Genomic DNA, 17,750 nt, shown 5'->3' with positions numbered 1-17,750 from the left:
TGTTTGATTCCTGTGGCTTCTGACTGTAGGACCCCAGAGCATCTTAGGCGCTACAGGGAATTTCCTGAAGGCAGGCTTAAGGAACAGGCTCCATGATCTTGCTAGCTCAAAGCCTAGAGCTGGAGGGCAGTGGTACATGAGGAGTAAAGTAGGATTTATGCTTTTTCCTGGGGAAGTTGTTGCCGTTGAGTTAAACCCCTAGCTTAAAAACAACAGTGCCAGGTGCTGCGCCAAGGGTTTATCTTCTTTAGTCCTCACCCAGGCCTGCGAGGCTGGTGGTGCTCCCGTCCCCAGCTGAGCCCCTGGTCCTCGCTCGGGGCGTGTGCGCTGGCAGGGCTGGGTCATGGGCCCAGGTCTGCCCGGCTCCTGCCACGCCCTGTGGGGTGCCGGGCGAGGGGGCATCTGACCTCTGTCCTGCTGTTTCCTCCCAGACGACCCTCTGGAGAGGGACACTGTCAGATGAGGCCGGCTGTCATCGTCTCGGACATCCTCACAGTGTCATTCTACATAAACGCCATATCAGGGATGTGAGGCTCATAGACAGGAGTGATCATGAAACTGCAAAGGAAGAGAACTGAAGTTACTATGAGGTGAAGAAAAGGAAGGGAGACGTGAGGGGGGAAAGAGAAGAGAGGTTTCTCCTGTTTGATACCTGGTTCGCTGGGGTTGTGTTCCCTCTGGAATTTGGCATCCATCTAAGGATGAAGAAACATCTTGAGAACATTGGTTCCCAGAATTCTGCGTGGTGATGGTATGGCCCCTGGCTAAGTGTCCAGACTGTTCTCCGTCCAGCGCCAGAGAGACTTTGCAGCCAGGTGAGGAGCAGTGGATTCGTGCTGCATACTAGCACAGGGCCCGAGGGCACATTGGACCTTCCTGACACAGTGTATGACACCTGGGCAGAGAGTGTCCTTAACCTCTGAAGCACATTCTCCTCCTTGAACTTCACTACCTATTTGCAAATACCCTCTTCCATCCTTCCAGTTAAAGTATTAGCAGTTTTTAGTGACATATTCTGCAGGGGGTTAGCTGAATCTTAACCTGTGGGATTGCAGACTGGCAGACATGCAGGGTGTGAGAGGTTCACTGATAGTCTTAATTACAAAATGGTTCATAATATTATGAATAGTTATGAAATATCTTACATGGTAAGGAAGTATAAATGAGGAAAGCTTGTAGAATTGATCAACCTAAGCAAACATAATAGGAAAAAGTTTTTATTTTTTGAAACTGCCGGTTAAAAAAGAGGCTATTTTGAATACTGGCTCTAAAAGTCATCTGGCCTCAGAAGGTCAGGCTGGAGGAATACATGACATCAAATCAAATCGAGGTTAAGCTGTTTAACTAATTCCACTAATTGTAAAAAGAATATCAAGTGGTTTGGGGGAAATGAACAAGATGCTTTTTGTAACTAAGATCATTTGTTGTTCAGTCGCTGAGTCATATCCGACTCTTTGTGACCCTGTGGACATGGACTGCAGTGCACCAGGCCTCCCTGTCCTTCACTGTCTCTTGGAACTTGCTCAAACTCATGTCCATTGAGTCAGTGATGACATCCAACCATCTTCTGCTCTGTTGCCCCCTCCTCCACCTGCCCTCATTCTTTCCCAGCATCAGGATCTTTTCCATTGAGTCTGCTCTTCACGTGAGGTGGCCAAAGTATTAGAGCTTCAGCTTCAGTCCTTTCAATGAATATTCAGGGTTGATTTCCTTTAGAATTGACTGGGTTGATCTCCTTGCTGTCCAAGAGACTCTAAAGAGTCTTCTCCAGCACCGGAGTTTGAAAGCATCAATTCTCCTGCGCTCAGCCTTCTTCATAGTCCAACTCTCACATCTGAACATGACTACTGGAAAAACAATAGTTTTGACTCTACAGACCTTTGTCAGCAAAGTGATGTCTGTGATTTTTAATACACTGTCTACATTTGTCATAACTTTCTTCTAAGGAGCAAGCATCCTTTGATTTTGTGGCTGCAGTCACCTTCTGCTGTGATTTTGGAGCCCAAGAATGTAAAATTTGCTCCTCTTCCCGTTTTTTCCCCTTCTGTTTGACATGAGGTGATGGAACCAAATGCCATGATCTTAGTTGTTTGAATGTTGAGTTTTAAGCCACCGTTTTCACTCTCCTCTTTCACTTTCATCAAGAGGCTTTTTAGTTGCTCTTAACTTTCTGCCATTAAAATGGTATCATCTGCATATCCGAGGTTGTTGGTATTTCTCCAGGCAATCTTGATTCCAGCTTGTGTTTCATCCAGCCTGGTGTTTCTCATGATGTACTCTGCATATAAAAGTTAAACAAGCAGGGTGATAATATACAGCCTTGATGTACCCCATTCCCAATTTTGAACTAGTTTATTGTTCCATGTCTGGTTCTGTTGCTTCTTGACCTGCATATAGATTTCTCAGGAGGCAGGTAAGGTGGCCTGGTATTCCCATCTCTCTAAGAATTGTCCACAGTTTGCTGTGATACACACAGTCAAAGGCTTTAGCAGAGTCAATAAAACAGAAGTAGATGTTTTTCTGGAACTCTCTTTCTTTTTCGATGATATAGCAGATGTTGGCAATTTGATCTCTGATTCCTCTGCCTTTTCTATATCCAGCTTGAATATCTGGAAGTTCTCGGTTCATGTACTGTTGAAGCCTAGCTTGGAGAATTTTGAGCATTACTTTGCTAGTGTGTGAGATGAAAGCAATTATACTGTAGTTTGAACATTTTTTGGCTTTTGCCCTTTTCTGAGATTGGAATGAAAACTGACCTTTTCCAGTCCCGTGCTGAGTTTTCCAAGTTTGCTGGCAGCACTTTCACAGCATTATCTTTTAGGATTTGAAATTGCTCAACTGGAATTCCATCACCTCCAGTAGCTTTGTTCGTAGTGATGCTTCCTAAGGCCCATTTGACTTCAGACTTCAGAATGTCTGGCTTTAGGTGAGTGACCACATCATTGTGGTTATCCAGGTCATTAAGACCTTTTTTTGTGTATTCTTGCCACGTCTTCTTAATATCTTCTGGTTCTGTTAGGTCCATACTATTTCTGTCCTTTATCATGCTCATCTTTCCATGAAATGTTCCCTTGGTATCTCAGTTTTCTTGAAAAGATCTCTAGTCTTCCCCATTCTATTGTTTTCCTCTAGTTCTTCGCACTGTTCACTTAAGAAAGCTTTCTTCTCTCTCCCTGGTATTCTCTGAAACTCTGCTTTTATTTGGGTGTGCCTTTCCCTTCCTCCTCTGCCCTTCACTTTCCTTTTTCAAGCTAGTTGTGAGGCCTCCTCAGACAGCCACTCTGCCTCCCTGTGTTTTTTTCTTTGGGATGGTTTTGGTTACTGCTTCCCTGTACAGGGTTGTACACCTCTGTCCATAGCTCTGCAGGCACTCTGTCTATTGCATCTAATCCCTTGAATCTATTTGTCACTTCCACTATATAATCATAGGGGTTTGATTAAGGTCAGACCTGAGTGACCTGGTGTCTATCCCGGATTTCTTCAGTCAGTTCAGCTCAGTCGTTTCTGACTCTTTGCGACCCCGTGGACTGCAGCACGCCAGGCCTCCCTGTCCTTCACCAGTTCCCGGAGCTTGCTCAAACTCATCAAATCGGTGATGCCATCCAACCATCTCATCTTCTGTCATCCCCTTCTCCTCCTGCCTTCAGTCTTTTCCAGCATCAGGTCTTTTTCAGTGAGTCAGTTCTTCGCATCAGGTGGCCAAAGTATTGGAGTTTCAGCTTCAGCATCAGTCCTTCCAATGAATATTCAGGACTGATTTCCTTTGGGACTGACTAGTTGGATCTCCTTGCAGTCCAAGGGACTCTCAGGAGTCTTCTCCAACACCACAGTTCAAGAACATCAAGTCTTTGGCACTCAGCTTTCTTTATAGTCCAACTGTCACATCCATAGCTTTGACTAGATGGACCTTTGTTGGCAAATTAATGTCTCTGCTTTTTAATACACTGTCTAGGTTGGTCATAGCTTATCTTCCAAGGAACATCTTCTAATTTCATGGCTGCAGTCACCCTCTGCAGTGATTTTGGAGCCCAAGAAAATAAAGTCTCTCACTGTTTCCATAGTTTCCCCATCTATTTGCCATGAAGTGAATCTTCAGCCAAGATTACCTAATTAAATAAATATCCTCTAGATTGAATCAACTGCTTGTCATCCAGTCTTTGTTTCTAAATGAGATTGACATGAGGTTTATCTGGAGGGGTTTCTTTTTAAGTGCTTTTGCTAGGATAGATGCTTAAGTGTTGTAGTTACCCTCAGAGTTCTGGCTTGAATCCCCCCCACAGTAATTAATCTTTTGCTGTTTCAGTGGTTGCCCATGCTATGTCATTGCACTTTTTGTGACCTGCCCCCATCCCACCCCCACCCCCGACTGCAATTCACCAGGCTTCCCTGTCCTTCACCATCTCCCAGAGTTTGCTCAAACTCATGTCCATTGAGGCGATGATGCCATCCATCCATGTCATCCTCCTGCCCTCAGTCTTTCCCAGTTGCTCATTATCACCGTGAAATATCCCTTGGTGTGTTTCATTGAAGACATCAGTTCTCAAACTGTTTGATCTAAGTAATCCTTGACATTCTAAAAATTTATTCAGGCCCCTAAAGAGCTTCAGTTCATAAGTATTATTACATATTACTGAAAAATCTTGAAACTATGTGCTTAATAATTCAGTTAAAATAGCAATAGCCCATTACATGTTTGTAGAAACCACGTATTTTAGTGGAAAAGAGCTATATACTTTCAGAAACAAAAGCACAGTAAACATAGTTGATCGACATGGTGGCCTAATGAGAAGAGTGGCTTTGTTCTGCATTTGTACGAATCTCTGCGGGTGTCTGCGTTCTGTCTCCTGTGATAAATTGTTTTGATGAATGTTTATGAGGGAGATCTGGGCTCACACGGGTGGCTGTTTGGAAGGGGGGGAGTGTTTTCATAGCCTGTTCAGACAGTTACGGGTGTTCTTGGTGCTGCACTGAAATGCCAATGAGGGTAGCTTCTTGAGTGTTAGTCACTGTGTGGAATCTGAAACCATATCAGCGGAGTTTCCTTACTTTGTGACGTTAAAGTCCATCATCTGACCTCTTTTTTGAGTGGATTTTTTACCTTGCTTGGTTTTCACACATGAATTTGCTTTTGTGGAAAATATAGGTTCGTTGAGTTACACAGATCTTCCAGATCTTAGTATGTATTTCTGTTTACAGTATTAAAAAATCACCTTTGTTGATAATCCCACTGGTCACATTGGAAAACTGAGTATTAGGAAGCTGTCAAGTTCTTGGTAGTGCGTAATTTTTCAGAATTCTGATTTTAATTGGATGGCCAAATTTTGTCCTTGGCAAGAAATACTAGGTTTCTTTTCTTTTGAAGTGACAGGCTCACTTTCCATTTTCGAGCCCTGATGGTCATAGTTTACCTGTTCATTCTTCTGAGTAAAGTAGCATCTGTGAAGAAAGCTGCTTGTTCATCTGGGAACTCAGGCAGATACACAGATGCTTTGTGCTCAGAGTCGGCTCTGAGCGTGGGACGTGGAGAAGGGCTGCGTGCGTGTTTACTGTTGTGTTGGAGAGCATTAAAGACACTGAGAATCCGTGATTGAGGGTTAGTCACGGGCTTCTTCAGGGTCATAATTGAGGGAAACCGGCCTCAGCGCTTGTTTTGCTCCTCCCCGTGGGCCTCTGTGTCTGAGGCCTCAGCCCAGTGAGAGGGGCAAGTTGGGTCTTAACAGTGTTACAAAAGTCAGCTTGACCTGGATAGTTGTTCTCTGCTAAAGTTTTAACTTTGTTTTTTTTTTTTTTTCTTCTTTTTCTGTTGTGTAGGAGGGGCTAAGAGAGAAGTTTTTAAAAAGGGAATCTCGCTTGTCTCTGGGCGCTGAAGCGTCTCCGCCCTTCTGGGTCCACCGCAGTCTTGAGGATGGTCACCTCCATACATATGGGCTGTCACCCTCTTCTGTCCTCTAGGTGTGCTCAGACAGCCTTTGGCTCTTGGTGGCCTTCCCTGCTGTTTGTGGCTTTTCTTGCTGGCTCAGAGTGGGCTTGCAGCCTTTATTTGGAAGCGTCTCTGCCTTCCTGACTGTTGCGCAGAATACTTGCCGTGTTCTCTGCAGCTGTTCCGAAGGTACATGGAAAGGAAATACACTGCTTCTGTTTGAAGGCTCGCTGCACCCTCTCGCCAGAGCAGAGATGGTTTAGCAGCCCTGGAACTTCAGCTGCGGCTTCCTGCTGAGAAAGGTGTATTTGAGCCTTTAAGATCCACAGGCACACCAGTGGTTCCTGACATCACTCTTGGGTAACGTGATGATGAAACAGCACCTCAGCGATCACTCTCCTTGGTTAGTCCTCGCGGCACTGTGATGCGATCAGTTACCATCATGCCGCTTTCACAGCTGAGCATTGAGGCAGGGAGGGAGTTCGGGGGTTTGCCTAAGACCCCAGCGCTGAGCAGCCCCCCAGGACACTCTTCAGGACGCAGGGGCTGGACATGCCTTGTTTGCCAACACCGCCGCACGGTCCCCCACGCGATTGCTGAGTCAGTGATGGGCTTTTCTTTGCAGGCCTGCATTGACGAGAACCTGGACATGGTGAAGTTCCTGGTGGAGAACGGAGCCAGCGTCAACCAGCAGGACAACGAAGGCTGGACGCCCCTGCACGCGGCAGCTTCCTGTGGCTACCTCAACATAGCAGAGTGAGTGTGCCGGCGGCGCGTGTGGATTCGCGCTCTGCTCTCGAGTCTGAGTGTCACACACAGCCAAGGCTGCTCTTTACTGTAGTCATGAAAGCGGGCAGTTGAGTTATTTTTAAGGAATAATTGATAACTGCTCTTTACATAGCTGCTAAATCTGCAGCGTTTTAGCTGAGCTTTTGTGGTTGCTTCTGTCTGTAGGTGATTCATGTTTGTTGGGGTACGCAGAGGTGGCTTCAGTCGGCTGCATTGTCTGGGCTACATTTCTAGCGACTGTAGCTGGACACGCCTGGGGCAGACCTGGAGAGCTTCTCCACACCCTTTGTGTAGAAGAACCCCACCACACAGTGTCTGGGCTGGACGGGGTGCGGAGTGAGTGTCTGCTTAGTGAACGGGTGGCCAGGGAGATAAGAGACTTAAAAACACCTTTAAAAGAAGGCAGTCACGTGTGTTCTAGATGAGAATAACCGTGGATTGCTAAGGTAAATTCTCTCTATAAAGCGGTGGTCTCCTGTGGTCCTTTGAAAGTCAGCTGAGTTGTTTTACAGCCCCTTTCCAGCAGGCCTGGAGCCAATTATAGCCCTCCTGTTGGACAGCAGGGTGAGCTGTGTGGGCAGCTCTGCAGAGGCCTGGGAGCAGCCCCACGGAAGCCGCTTCGCCGGGTCCCGCGGTGAGGGGCTGGGTGCAGGCAGTGAGAGGCGGTGGGCTGACAGACGCCACGAGTCCTGAGGAGTGGGCGCCTGCGGGAGAGCTCCCCTCGGGGCGGCTCCTCAGCCCGAGCCGCCCACCCTCAGGCAGCCTCTGCAGAGACGTCCGTTCACCTGAGGACCGTGAGCAGAGGTGCTCGTCCCCCCTCACTGGTATTGGACTGTTCGGGCAGCTTGTTTGTGATTCTGAGCTACCGCATCTCACTCCGTCAGGGTTCTGCTTTTCCCCTGGAAGGTGAGAGGCAGAGCTCGGCCTGGCGTCGGGGCGCCTCGTGCTGGCCTGACCCTGGGAGTCTCTCTCACTCCTTTTAAAGTGAAGCTGAGGACAGACAGTGACTGCCATCGCTCTGTTGCCGTGGTTTCTTTACCCTGGTTTTATGGATGAACACAGTTCCTTTGGAAACAAGTTCAACATTTAAGTGTCTGTTGCCTGAACAAATGCTACCTTGAGCGAAGCGGACTGGTGAGAGGCACCGTCTCCTCACGCACAGATGATCAGTCAGACGTGTGCAGGCCTGCCCGGAGGCGCGAGCTGGACCAGGCCCCGCTGGCCGCCGCGGGCTGTCCTCGCCCTCCCGAGCGTCGCTGACCGCCCGTCTGTGCGGCTGCCTTGCCAGGCCCGCAGAGCCCCCGCCCCCACCCCCACCCCACAGAGCCCCCCTGCCGCCTGCAGAGCGCCCCCTGCCGCTGCCCGCCTTTGAGGGCCTCGACCGTGGGGCCTGTGAGCGGTGTTTCAGAGACGATTAGCGCGGTCATTCCCTTGTTTTGCTTTTTGTATCTTAAAAACCTTAAACTATACTCTCATTCCCAGAATCTTTAGAAAGTCTAAATTTCAAGCAAGTGGAAATGAAGAACAGCCAGACTCGCTTTCCAGGGAAGAATCAGTGCCTTCTAGTGTGATGACCCTTTCTGGTCTCATATTTCAACCCTGTGTGATATATTTTTTAAAAGAGGTTTAGGGGCTATTTATTCCTCATTTGGAGTTCAGGCTTATTGCTGGTTAGCTGGGTATCTTACGTTTCTGTTACCACTAAGTGTGTAACTTAGAAGCGGCAGATTGACCCAAATGACAGCGTTGAGTTTGGTTTTATTGTTTATATTAGTGGTGCTAACTTCTTCTGAGTTTTTGAACACATCTCATTTTCTTTGTTCACCCCTTACAATAGTAGCAAAAAGACCTTATGTAGGTGGTGAGTTAAGAGGAACACAGAGGCTTTATTTTCTTTCTTTCTTATTTTTCTTTTTTGGCCAAGCTGTGCATGGCTTGTGGAATCTGAGTTCCCCGACTGGGGATGGAACCTGGGCCGTGGCTATGAAAGCACCGCATCCTGATGGACCTCTAGGGAATCCCAAGAGAGGCTTTATTTTCTAAAGGGCGTGTTTCCTGAGCCAACAGGTATTTCTGAGCCTCAGGGTAACTGTAAAGATCCTCGGGATTAAAATAAATATTACTTCATAGACATGTCCCTGGCGGTCCAGTGGTTAAGAATCTGTACTACCGCTGCAGAGGGCTTGGGTTCCATCATGCTGCACGGCGTGGTCAGAACGGAAAGGAGACTTCGTCAGTTGATACTTGTTGTTCAGGTAACAGTGTGAACCTGGAGAGGTTCCGCCCCATTAGCCTGCCCCCAGGATGAGGATGGTCTGGGGTGGTGTCTCACTTGGCACTCATCTCTCTGATTCAGGGAGACCCAGGTCATTTCTGGACAGTAGTCGTCTCCATCAGGGTCCAAGAACTTCTCAGGAAAGGGAGAAGTAGGACCTTTGTGTCCGAGTGACCTTGCCCCTGACCCAGTAAAGAATGGGAAAGGTGTTAGAGCGGAGCAGTTCGACGTTCTGTTTATTTCACTCAGTGTTTGTGGGTTGCTAAGAGAGAGCGCACGTCGGATGTCACAGCGGTGATGCCCATGAGGAGGACACAGTTGTTGTCCTGGAGCCGCAGTCAGCTAGTGGGGGCGGCTTCGACATCCCCGTGTGTCACGACTGAGGCCCAGACTTAGTGCCGGAGGCGGAGTCCAAGGAAGAAGAGGGAAGGTTCGGTTGTCAGAACATGGAAAGGCCTCTGAAAGGGGCTTTGAAAGACTTGGAAACTTTCTAATAATAGCAGGAAAGAGGGGAGGGGAGTATGTTTCATCAGTTGGAGGGAGTGTCGAAATGTGGGAGGCAAGTGAGCTGTTGTGTTTGGGAATAGTGCAGGGTTCAGGGTGAGCAGAGAGGGTGCAGATCAGTCCATTGTGTGTGTGCATTGCTGACTCTGGGGGAGTGCGGGGTTTGGGGTGAGCAGAGAGGGTGCAGATCAGTCCAGATGTGTGAGTGTGCAGTGCTGACTCGGGGGGAGTGTGGGGTTCAGGGTGAGCAGAGAGGGTGCAGATCAGTCCAGATATGAGTGTGCGGTGCTGACTCGGGGGGAGTGCGGGATTCGGGGTGAGCAGAGAGGGTGCAGATCAGTCCATTGTGTGTGTGCATTGCTGACTCTGGGGGAGTGTGGGGTTCAGGGTGAGCAGAGAGGGTGCAGATCAGTCCAGATGTGAGTGTGCGGTGCTGACTCGGGGGGAGTGCGGGATTCGGGGTGAGCAGAGAGGGTGCAGATCAGTCCAGATGTGTGAGTGTGCATTTATGACTCTAGGGGAGTGCGGGGTTCAGGGTGAGCAGAGAGGGTGCAGATCAGTCCAGATGTGAGTGTGCGGTGCTGACTCGGGGGAGTGCGGGGTTCGGGGTGAGCAGAGAGGGTGCAGATCAGTCCATTGTGAGTGTGCAGTGCTGACTCTAGGGGAGTGTGGGGTTCGGGGTGAGCAGAGAGGGTGCAGATCAGTCCATTGTGTGTGTGCATTGCTGACTCTGGGGGAGTACGGGGTTCAGGGTGAGCAGAGAGGGTGCAGATCAGTCCATTGTGAGTGTGCATTGCTGACTCTGGGGGAGTGCGGGGTTCAGGGTGAGCAGAGAGGGTGCAGATCAGTCCAGATGTGAGTGTGCATTGCTGACTCTGGGGGAGTGCGGGGTTCAGGGTGAGCAGAGAGGGTGCAGATCAGTCCAGATGTGAGTGTGCGGTGCTGACTCGGGGGGAGTGTGGGGTTCGGGGTGAGCAGAGAGGGTGCAGATCAGTCCATTGTGAGTGTGCATTGCTGACTCTGGGGGAGTGCGGGGTTCAGGGTGAGCAGAGAGGGTGCAGATCAGTCCAGATGTGAGTGTGCGGTGCTGACTCGGGGGGAGTGTGGGGTTCAGGGTGAGCAGAGAGGGTGCAGATCAGTCCATTGTGAGTGTGCATTGCTGACTCTAGGGGAGTGCGGGGTTCAGGGTGAGCAGAGAGGGTGCAGTTCAGTCCAGATGTGTGAGTGTGCATTGCTGACTCTAGGGGAGTGCGGGGTTCAGGGTGAGCAGAGAGGGTGCAGATCAGTCCATTGTGAGTGTGCATTGCTGACTCTGGGGGAGTGCGGGGTTCAGGGTGAGCAGAGAGGGTGCAGATCAGTCCAGATGTGAGTGTGCAGTGCTGACTCTAGGGGAGTGCGGGGTTCAGGGTGAGCAGAGAGGGTGCAGATCAGTCCATTGTGAGTGTGCATTGCTGACTCTGGGGGAGTGCGGGGTTCAGGGTGAGCAGAGAGGGTGCAGATCAGTCCAGATGTGAGTGTGCGGTGCTGACTCGGGGGGAGTGTGGGGTTCGGGGTGAGCAGAGAGGGTGCAGATCAGTCCATTGTGTGTGTGCATTGCTTACTCTGGGGGAGTGCGGGGTTCAGGGTGAGCAGAGAGGGTGCAGTTCAGTCCAGATGTGAGTGTGCAGTGCTGACTCTAGGGGAGTGCGGGGTTCAGGGTGAGCAGAGAGGGTGCAGATCAGTCCATTGTGAGTGTGCATTGCTGACTCTAGGGAAGTGCGGGGTTCAGGGTGAGCAGAGAGGGTGCAGATCAGTCCAGATGTGAGTGTGCGGTGCTGACTCGGGGGAATGCGGGGTTCGGGGTGAGCAGAGAGGGTGCAGATCAGTCCATTGTGAGTGTGCATTGCTGACTCTAGGGGAGTGCGGGGTTCAGGGTGAGCAGAGAGGGTGCAGATCAGTCCAGATGTGAGTGTGCGGTGCTGACTCGGGGGAGTGTGGGGTTCGGGGTGAGCAGAGAGGGTGCAGTTCAGTCCAGGAGCGTGTATCCCGTGCTCACCCTATGTATTTTTTGCATTTTGGTTTCTCAGGGTTGGGAGGTGAAGGAGCATGGACGTGAAGGGCAGCAGGTGGCCTTAGTGCAGTTAAGGAGAGCAGAGGGAGCGGCTAGCCTCAGTGGAGGGTCTGTCCTCCTGAGTCTGTGAAGGGAGAGTGGAGACGGCTGAAAGTCAGATGAGTTTGTATATGTGTAGTCCACCTGTAAGGCAGACACGTTTATGGATGCTCTGTTTATACCAGGTACCAAGCAGTGAGAAAGCAATAGCCGCGAAAGATGTGCTCTGAGTCTGATAATAGCTGCAGATTCTCCTCTGCCAGCTCCTGAATGCAGTGGCCATGTAGTATCTTTTTTAAATCTTCTGGAGTGTCTTTAAAATGTTGTTGTTGTTTGGTCATTCAGTCGTGTCTAGCTCTTCATGACCCCATGGACTGTACCCCCCCAGGCTTCTCTGTCCCTGGGTCTTCCAGGCAGGAATAACGGAGTGGGTTGCCATTCTCTTCTCCTGGGGATCTTCCCAATCTGGGGATGGAAGCCGCATCTCCTGCGTCGCAGATGGGCTCTTTACCACTGAGCCCCATGGGGGGCCTCAGTGTGCCTGAAATGCGTGCCCTGTAAACGTGGGTGGGCCTGTAAATGGTGACTGTGTTGTTGATGAGTTGAAGCCTAAGTAGTTTTTCTTTCTCTTTTAAATACTTGTATTTGGGAGCACTCTGGCATTGTTGGGGTTCTCACTGGCCCCAGAGTAACTTGATATAGTGCCAAGAGGAACTAGATTTGAAGTCAGAAGACGGGGCCATAACCTCTGTCCTTTACCTCTAATAGTACCCAGGTAGCCTACTTCCTAAAGTTGTTTAAAACTCATTATATAATTGTATGTGAAAGTACTTTGACAATCAAAAAGTATCTATGTAAAATATTAAAGTTATCAGGGCTTTCTTCTTTAGGATCCAACACTGTATTGGCTTTCAATATAGAATCTAATTATTTAGAATGTACTGATTTATTTCTTCAGTCATTTAATTTCGTCTTAGAGTGTAGATTTCACGGAGATGGCTGGTTGAAGGGAGAGTTGTGTGGACGAGTAACGTAGGCAGATCCGTGAACATTTTAATTTGTCCTTTGTTCTGTTTTGTGCCCTAGCGCCGCTTGGTGTGCTCTTGGCGGGAACGGCGTATTTGTGAGCGCCACTCCGCTCTGTCTCTGCGGACTCCACTCTCAGGTTTCCGGGGTCCTGAGTCCTCCTGGAAGCCTGGGTGTGGGCCTCAGCCTGGGGGTGAGCTTTAAGGCGGCGTGTCTCCCTTGTGTTTACAAAGTGCCTTGCTACCCACTGGGAGTGAGAGAATGGGGTTCAGAAACGTGCGTGTGAGAAACCCCACTTGTAGGCGTTGTTCTTACCAGGAAATAGAGACGCTTTGATCCTGATGGTTGAATGCTAGTGGAGTGCCCTGCCTGGGACCACAGTAAAACTCCAGGCGGGGGCCATGCTCTGCGCAGAGCCCAGGCACAGGAGTGCCACTGGGCTCACACTGGCGAGGGCACTGACTCTGATCTTGCCTGCACAGGTATTTCCTTAACCACGGAGCCAGCGTGGGCATCGTCAACAGTGAAGGTGAAGTCCCCTCTGACCTTGCAGAAGAGCCTGCCATGAAGGACCTTCTTCTGGAGCAGGTGAAGAAGCAAGGTGAGCTGAGGGGTCGGAGGGCAGGAGAGGGCCTGTGCATCACCGTGTGACGCTCCGTCTGCTCATGTCAGCCTTCGCTGCCCACGGCACGTGCCCTGGTAGTCCTCGCGCGTGAATCGGCCAGGCCAGACTCCAGAGGCACGTGCGGCCAGCCTGTCCCTGCAGCCCTGGGCCATGCACCACGGTGTAGTCAGGCGGCCGGTGGGCTGTGACGCCGCAGGGCAGACTGAGGAGGGCGCGCCAGCTTCCTCGAGAGCATACGGCACCGGCCCGGCGTCCATGGTGAGGTCCGCAGAGGAGCAGGCGCGTGTCCCTCTGAGTACAGGCCAGTCCTCTGACTTTGCACCTTTCCTCTTGAGGAGAGCTGAACGTGCTGCTGGTGGGACGTTTGTTGCAACCTCTGAAGTGATCTTTAACCATCCTAATCATGAAAATTTCTGGTAGTTTGTTACGGTGAGGAAGCTATTAGAAGAAGAAACTCTGAAATACTTACTTTATATTTTCAGAAGAATCCACTTCAGAGAACAGGTCAGGATTCTCCGACTGGAGGTCTTTGGGTTCTTTTATTTTTAAAGTTGTGAGTAACACCGGGCCTACGGGCAGGGAGGACAGGCCTTGGGGCATCTGCTGGAAGTGCCACAGAGCCGTGTGGGCCCAAGGTGTGGGGACATGCTGTGCTTCTGGGAGCCCAGTGTGCCCACAGTCTGCAGTCCCCCGGCGGTCTCCCCTGTTACCTTCCTGGCGCCATCCCTGCAGGCCAGGCGGGTCTGCGTTCACACACCACCCAGGCTGCCTTTGCTCCAGTAGCGGAGCTGAGGCGCTATGACAGCCGAGTGCCTGCAGAGCTGAGAGTAGTCACGTTTAATAACCTGTCCGTAATGTTCTGAAGGGAAGCAGAATCCCTCGCAAGTGTCTCTGTGCTCACCTACTCCTCAACTCTAGGCCACATCGCTTCGCTCGGCATATTTCTCTACTCAGGGAAATGAGATTTAGAGGGAGTTAATTTATAAAAGTATATGATACCTGAAACTGAGATTCTTGATCCCAGTCTTAGGTGTCGCAAGGGGAGAAGGAGGAGCAGACAGGGGCCTAGGAGGTGACGTTCTGTGGCCCCGAGTGAGCCGCCTGACCTCCGCATGTTTGTTCTCTCCTCTGTTTGGTGGGGGTGGTAACACCGTTTACACTCACCTCAGAGGACTGGGGGGGAGCTCAGACGGCTTCAGGTGTGAAAAGACTGACGTGTCCTCTCACAGGTGTTACACAGTAGCCGCGCTCTGGTCTCACGTTCTTAGGCCAAGAGCATGGTGCGGCCCTTAGCGGCCCTGCCGTCTGTGCTGTGTGTTTTAGCTGAGTGGCCTCTCCCTGGTGGGGTGGCTCTTCTGATGCAGAGTAAGTTGGCTGAGCACCCAGGTTGGTGACGGAGCTGCGGCCGGCTCTCGGCCCTGAGGCAGGCCAGCCAGGTCGCGGCAGCTGAGCAGCTGTCCGGCGTGCCTCCGCAGGGCTGGATCTCGAGCAGGCGCGGAGGCAGGAGGAGCAGCAGATGCTGCAGGACGCCCGCCAGTGGCTCAACAGTGGCAGGATCGTGGACGCGAGGCAGGCGCGCTCGGGGGCCACTGCCTTGCATGTGGCTGCGGCCAAAGGCTACTCCGAGGTCCTCAGGTGGGTCTGCACGGCGGGTGGGACGCGCAGCCAGGGGCAGACGCAGGGGTGAGGTTCCCAGCAGAGGTGCTGTCCTCCCCGCCCTCCACCCCTGTGCCGTCCCTCCTCCCCTGTGCCGTCCCTCCTCCCCCACACCGTCCCTCCTCCCTGCCTTCCTCCCCGCCCTCCTCCCCCACAGTTCCTCCTCCCCCACACTGTTCCTCCTCCCCCACACCGTTCCTCCTCCCCCACACTGTTCCTCCTCCCCCACACCGTCGCTCCTCCCCGCCCTCCTCCCCCACTCCGTCCCTCCTCCCCTCCTCCCCAACGCCATCCCTCCTCCCCCACACTGTCCCTCCTCCCCACCCTCCTCCCCCATGCCATCCCTCCTCCCCACCCTCCTCCCCCACGCTATCCCTCCTCCCCCACACTGTCCCTCCTCCCCACCCTCCTCCCCCATGCCATCCCTCCTCCCCACCCTCCTCCCCCACGCTATCCCTCCTCCCCCACACTGTCCCTCCTCCCCACCCTCCTCCCCCATGCCATCCCTCCTCCCCACCCTCCCCCCCCAACGCCATCCCTCTTCCCCCACACTGTCCCTCCTCCCCACCCTCCTCCCCCATGCCATCCCTCCTCCCCCACGCTATCCCTCCTCCCCCACACTGTCCCTTCTCCCCACCTTCCTCCCCCAAGTTGTCCCTCCTCCCCGCCCTCCTCCCTCCATGCTGTTCCTCCTCCCCGCCCTCCTCCCGCACGCTGGCCCTCCTCCCCGCCCTCCACACCGGCCCTCCTCCCCAATGCCATCCTTTCTCCCCCATACTGTCCCTCCTCCCCCACACTTTCCCTCCTCCCCACTCTCCTCCCCTACGCTGGCTCTCCTCCCCCACGCTTTCCCCCCTCCCCACCCTCCTCCCCCACACCGTCCCTCCTCCCCGCCCTCGTCCCCCACGCTGTCCCTCGTCCCCCACGCCGTCCCTCCTCCCTGCCCTCCTCCCTCCATGCTGTCCCTCCTCCCCGCCCACCTTCTGCACACCGGCCCTCCTCCCCAACGCCATCCTTTCTCCCCCATACTGTCCCTCCTCCCCCCCACTTTCCCTCCTCCCCACTCTCCTCCCCTATGCTGGCTCTCCTCCCCCACGCCGTCCCTCCTCCCCGCCCTCCTCCCCCACACTGTCCCTTCTCCCCACCCTCCTCCCCCATGCCGTCCCTCCTCCCCACCCTCCTCCCTCCATGCTGTCCCTCCTCCCCGCCCTCCTCCTGCACACTGGCCCTCCTCCCCAACGCCATCCTTTGTCCCCCATACTGTCCCTCCTCCCCCACACTTTCCCTCCTCCCCACTCCCCTCCCCTACGCTGGCTCTCCTCCCCCATGCCGTCCCTCCTCCCCGCCCTCCTCCCCCACACCGTCCTTCCTCCCCACCCTCCTCCCCCACGCTGTCCCTCCTCCCCGCCCTCCTCCCTCCATGCAGGCCCTACTCCCCCATGCCGTCCCTCCTCCCCGCCCTCCTCCCCCACACCGTCCTTCCTCCCCACCCTCCTCCCCCACGCTGTCCCTCCTCCCCGCCCTCCTCCCTCCATGCAGGCCCTACTCCCCCATGCCGTCCCTCCTCCCGCCACACCATCTCCTCCTGTACCTGCCGGGTCGTTCACCTCTCTCCTCCCGCCAGGCCTCCCTGGTTTCTCCTGGCGCTCCGACGGGAAGCAGAGTTGGGTGGCCAGCCTGGAGGGGCCTGCGGGTCTCCTGCTGCTCCGCGGTTCATCTCCGGCCTCCCTGCTCCCCGCCGCCCCGCTGCAGTACAGACGCGCACCCCTGTGTCCTCGTTAGGCTGGGGCGTAGGTTTCAGGGGAGCCGTACTTGCTGGAGTAGGGTGGTCGCCCACGCAGGAGGGGTCTGGCCTCCTGTCCGCCTCCCCGTCCCTGTGCGTCCCCCTGCTGTGTGGAGCCTCGGGGCCACCGGGCTCGCGCAGCACGGGCTGCTGGCGGCTCTGCGTGTGTCCGTCAGCAGACGCCCTCACTGCTCGTGTCCCGGACAAGGCTCCTGCTCCGTGTGCTGGGTGTCACTGCGCCTGTCTTCAGGGCAGGGTTCCCTCGCTTGCTTCTCTGGAGGCCCGCGGCGGTGCTGCCTCCGTCAGCCGGGGCTTATGCCGGCCCCCACGTGCCCCGCAGCCTCACGGCCTCAGCGGGAGGTGGCAGACCACCCGGAGAGCGGGCGTGGGAGGAGGGAGAGGATGAGGGCACGGGGCTCTGGGTGATCTCTGTGCTGGGGGGTGATGTGGCTGCAGCCTGGTGTGGCCTCTGCGGGGGGAGGGGGCTCAATTGTGACAGCTGCACTGATGCCTGAGAGGCCAGACCCGGTCTCGGGGCCGGGGTCTGCAGCATCAGACAGATGACTGCGCGTTGGGCAGAGAACCCTGATGCAGAGGATCTGAATGTCTTGTTCGGGTTCTCCTCAGGCTTTTGATTCAGGCTGGCTATGAGCTCAACGTCCAGGATCATGATGGCTGGACCCCGCTGCATGCAGCCGCGCACTGGGGCGTGAAGGAGGCCTGCTCCATCTTGGCAGAGGCCCTCTGCGACATGGATGTCAGGAACAAGCTGGTGAGTGGGCTGGCCCGCAGCGGCGTCCTGGAGCATGGGTCAGGAAGGCCCTGCTCAGTAGCACGCACGCCACCGGCGGCTGAGCCCTGCACCCGCCCCGTCCACCGACCACCGGCACGGCTCACTCACCTGGTGACGTGAAACCTGTCTGCTGCCTCTGTTTATGTCGAAGCCCGTGAAACAGAAAATGAAAAAAATGTTCTCACCTTGGCAGAATGAGCAGTGGGGAAGCCTGACACCACTGTTTAGGGAGAAGCATGAGGCGCTTCAGCTTTTCATTCAGAAACCTGATAGCTGAGCCCTGCTCACAT

At 53.5% G+C, this 17,750-nt stretch overlaps 1 protein-coding gene across 3 annotated transcripts in view; it reads left to right on the top strand.

Moving 5' to 3' along the window:
- PPP1R12B (protein phosphatase 1 regulatory subunit 12B) overlaps positions 1-17,750 on the top strand; it is a 165,950-nt gene that overhangs the window by 42,723 nt on the left and 105,477 nt on the right. For all 3 annotated transcript variants that reach the window (XM_043924105.1, XM_043924104.1, XM_043924106.1), the window contains exons 2-5: positions 6,546-6,676; positions 13,086-13,204; positions 14,704-14,863; positions 17,295-17,439. In XM_043924105.1, the coding sequence (XP_043780040.1) occupies positions 6,546-6,676; positions 13,086-13,204; positions 14,704-14,863; positions 17,295-17,439 (555 nt within the window). The remainder of the gene's footprint in view (positions 1-6,545; positions 6,677-13,085; positions 13,205-14,703; positions 14,864-17,294; positions 17,440-17,750) is intronic.

Source organism: Cervus elaphus, chromosome 14, assembly GCF_910594005.1.
Source record: "Cervus elaphus chromosome 14, mCerEla1.1, whole genome shotgun sequence".
Taxonomy (NCBI): domain Eukaryota; kingdom Metazoa; phylum Chordata; class Mammalia; order Artiodactyla; family Cervidae; genus Cervus; species Cervus elaphus.
This window is presented reverse-complemented; position numbering and strand designations above follow the sequence as displayed.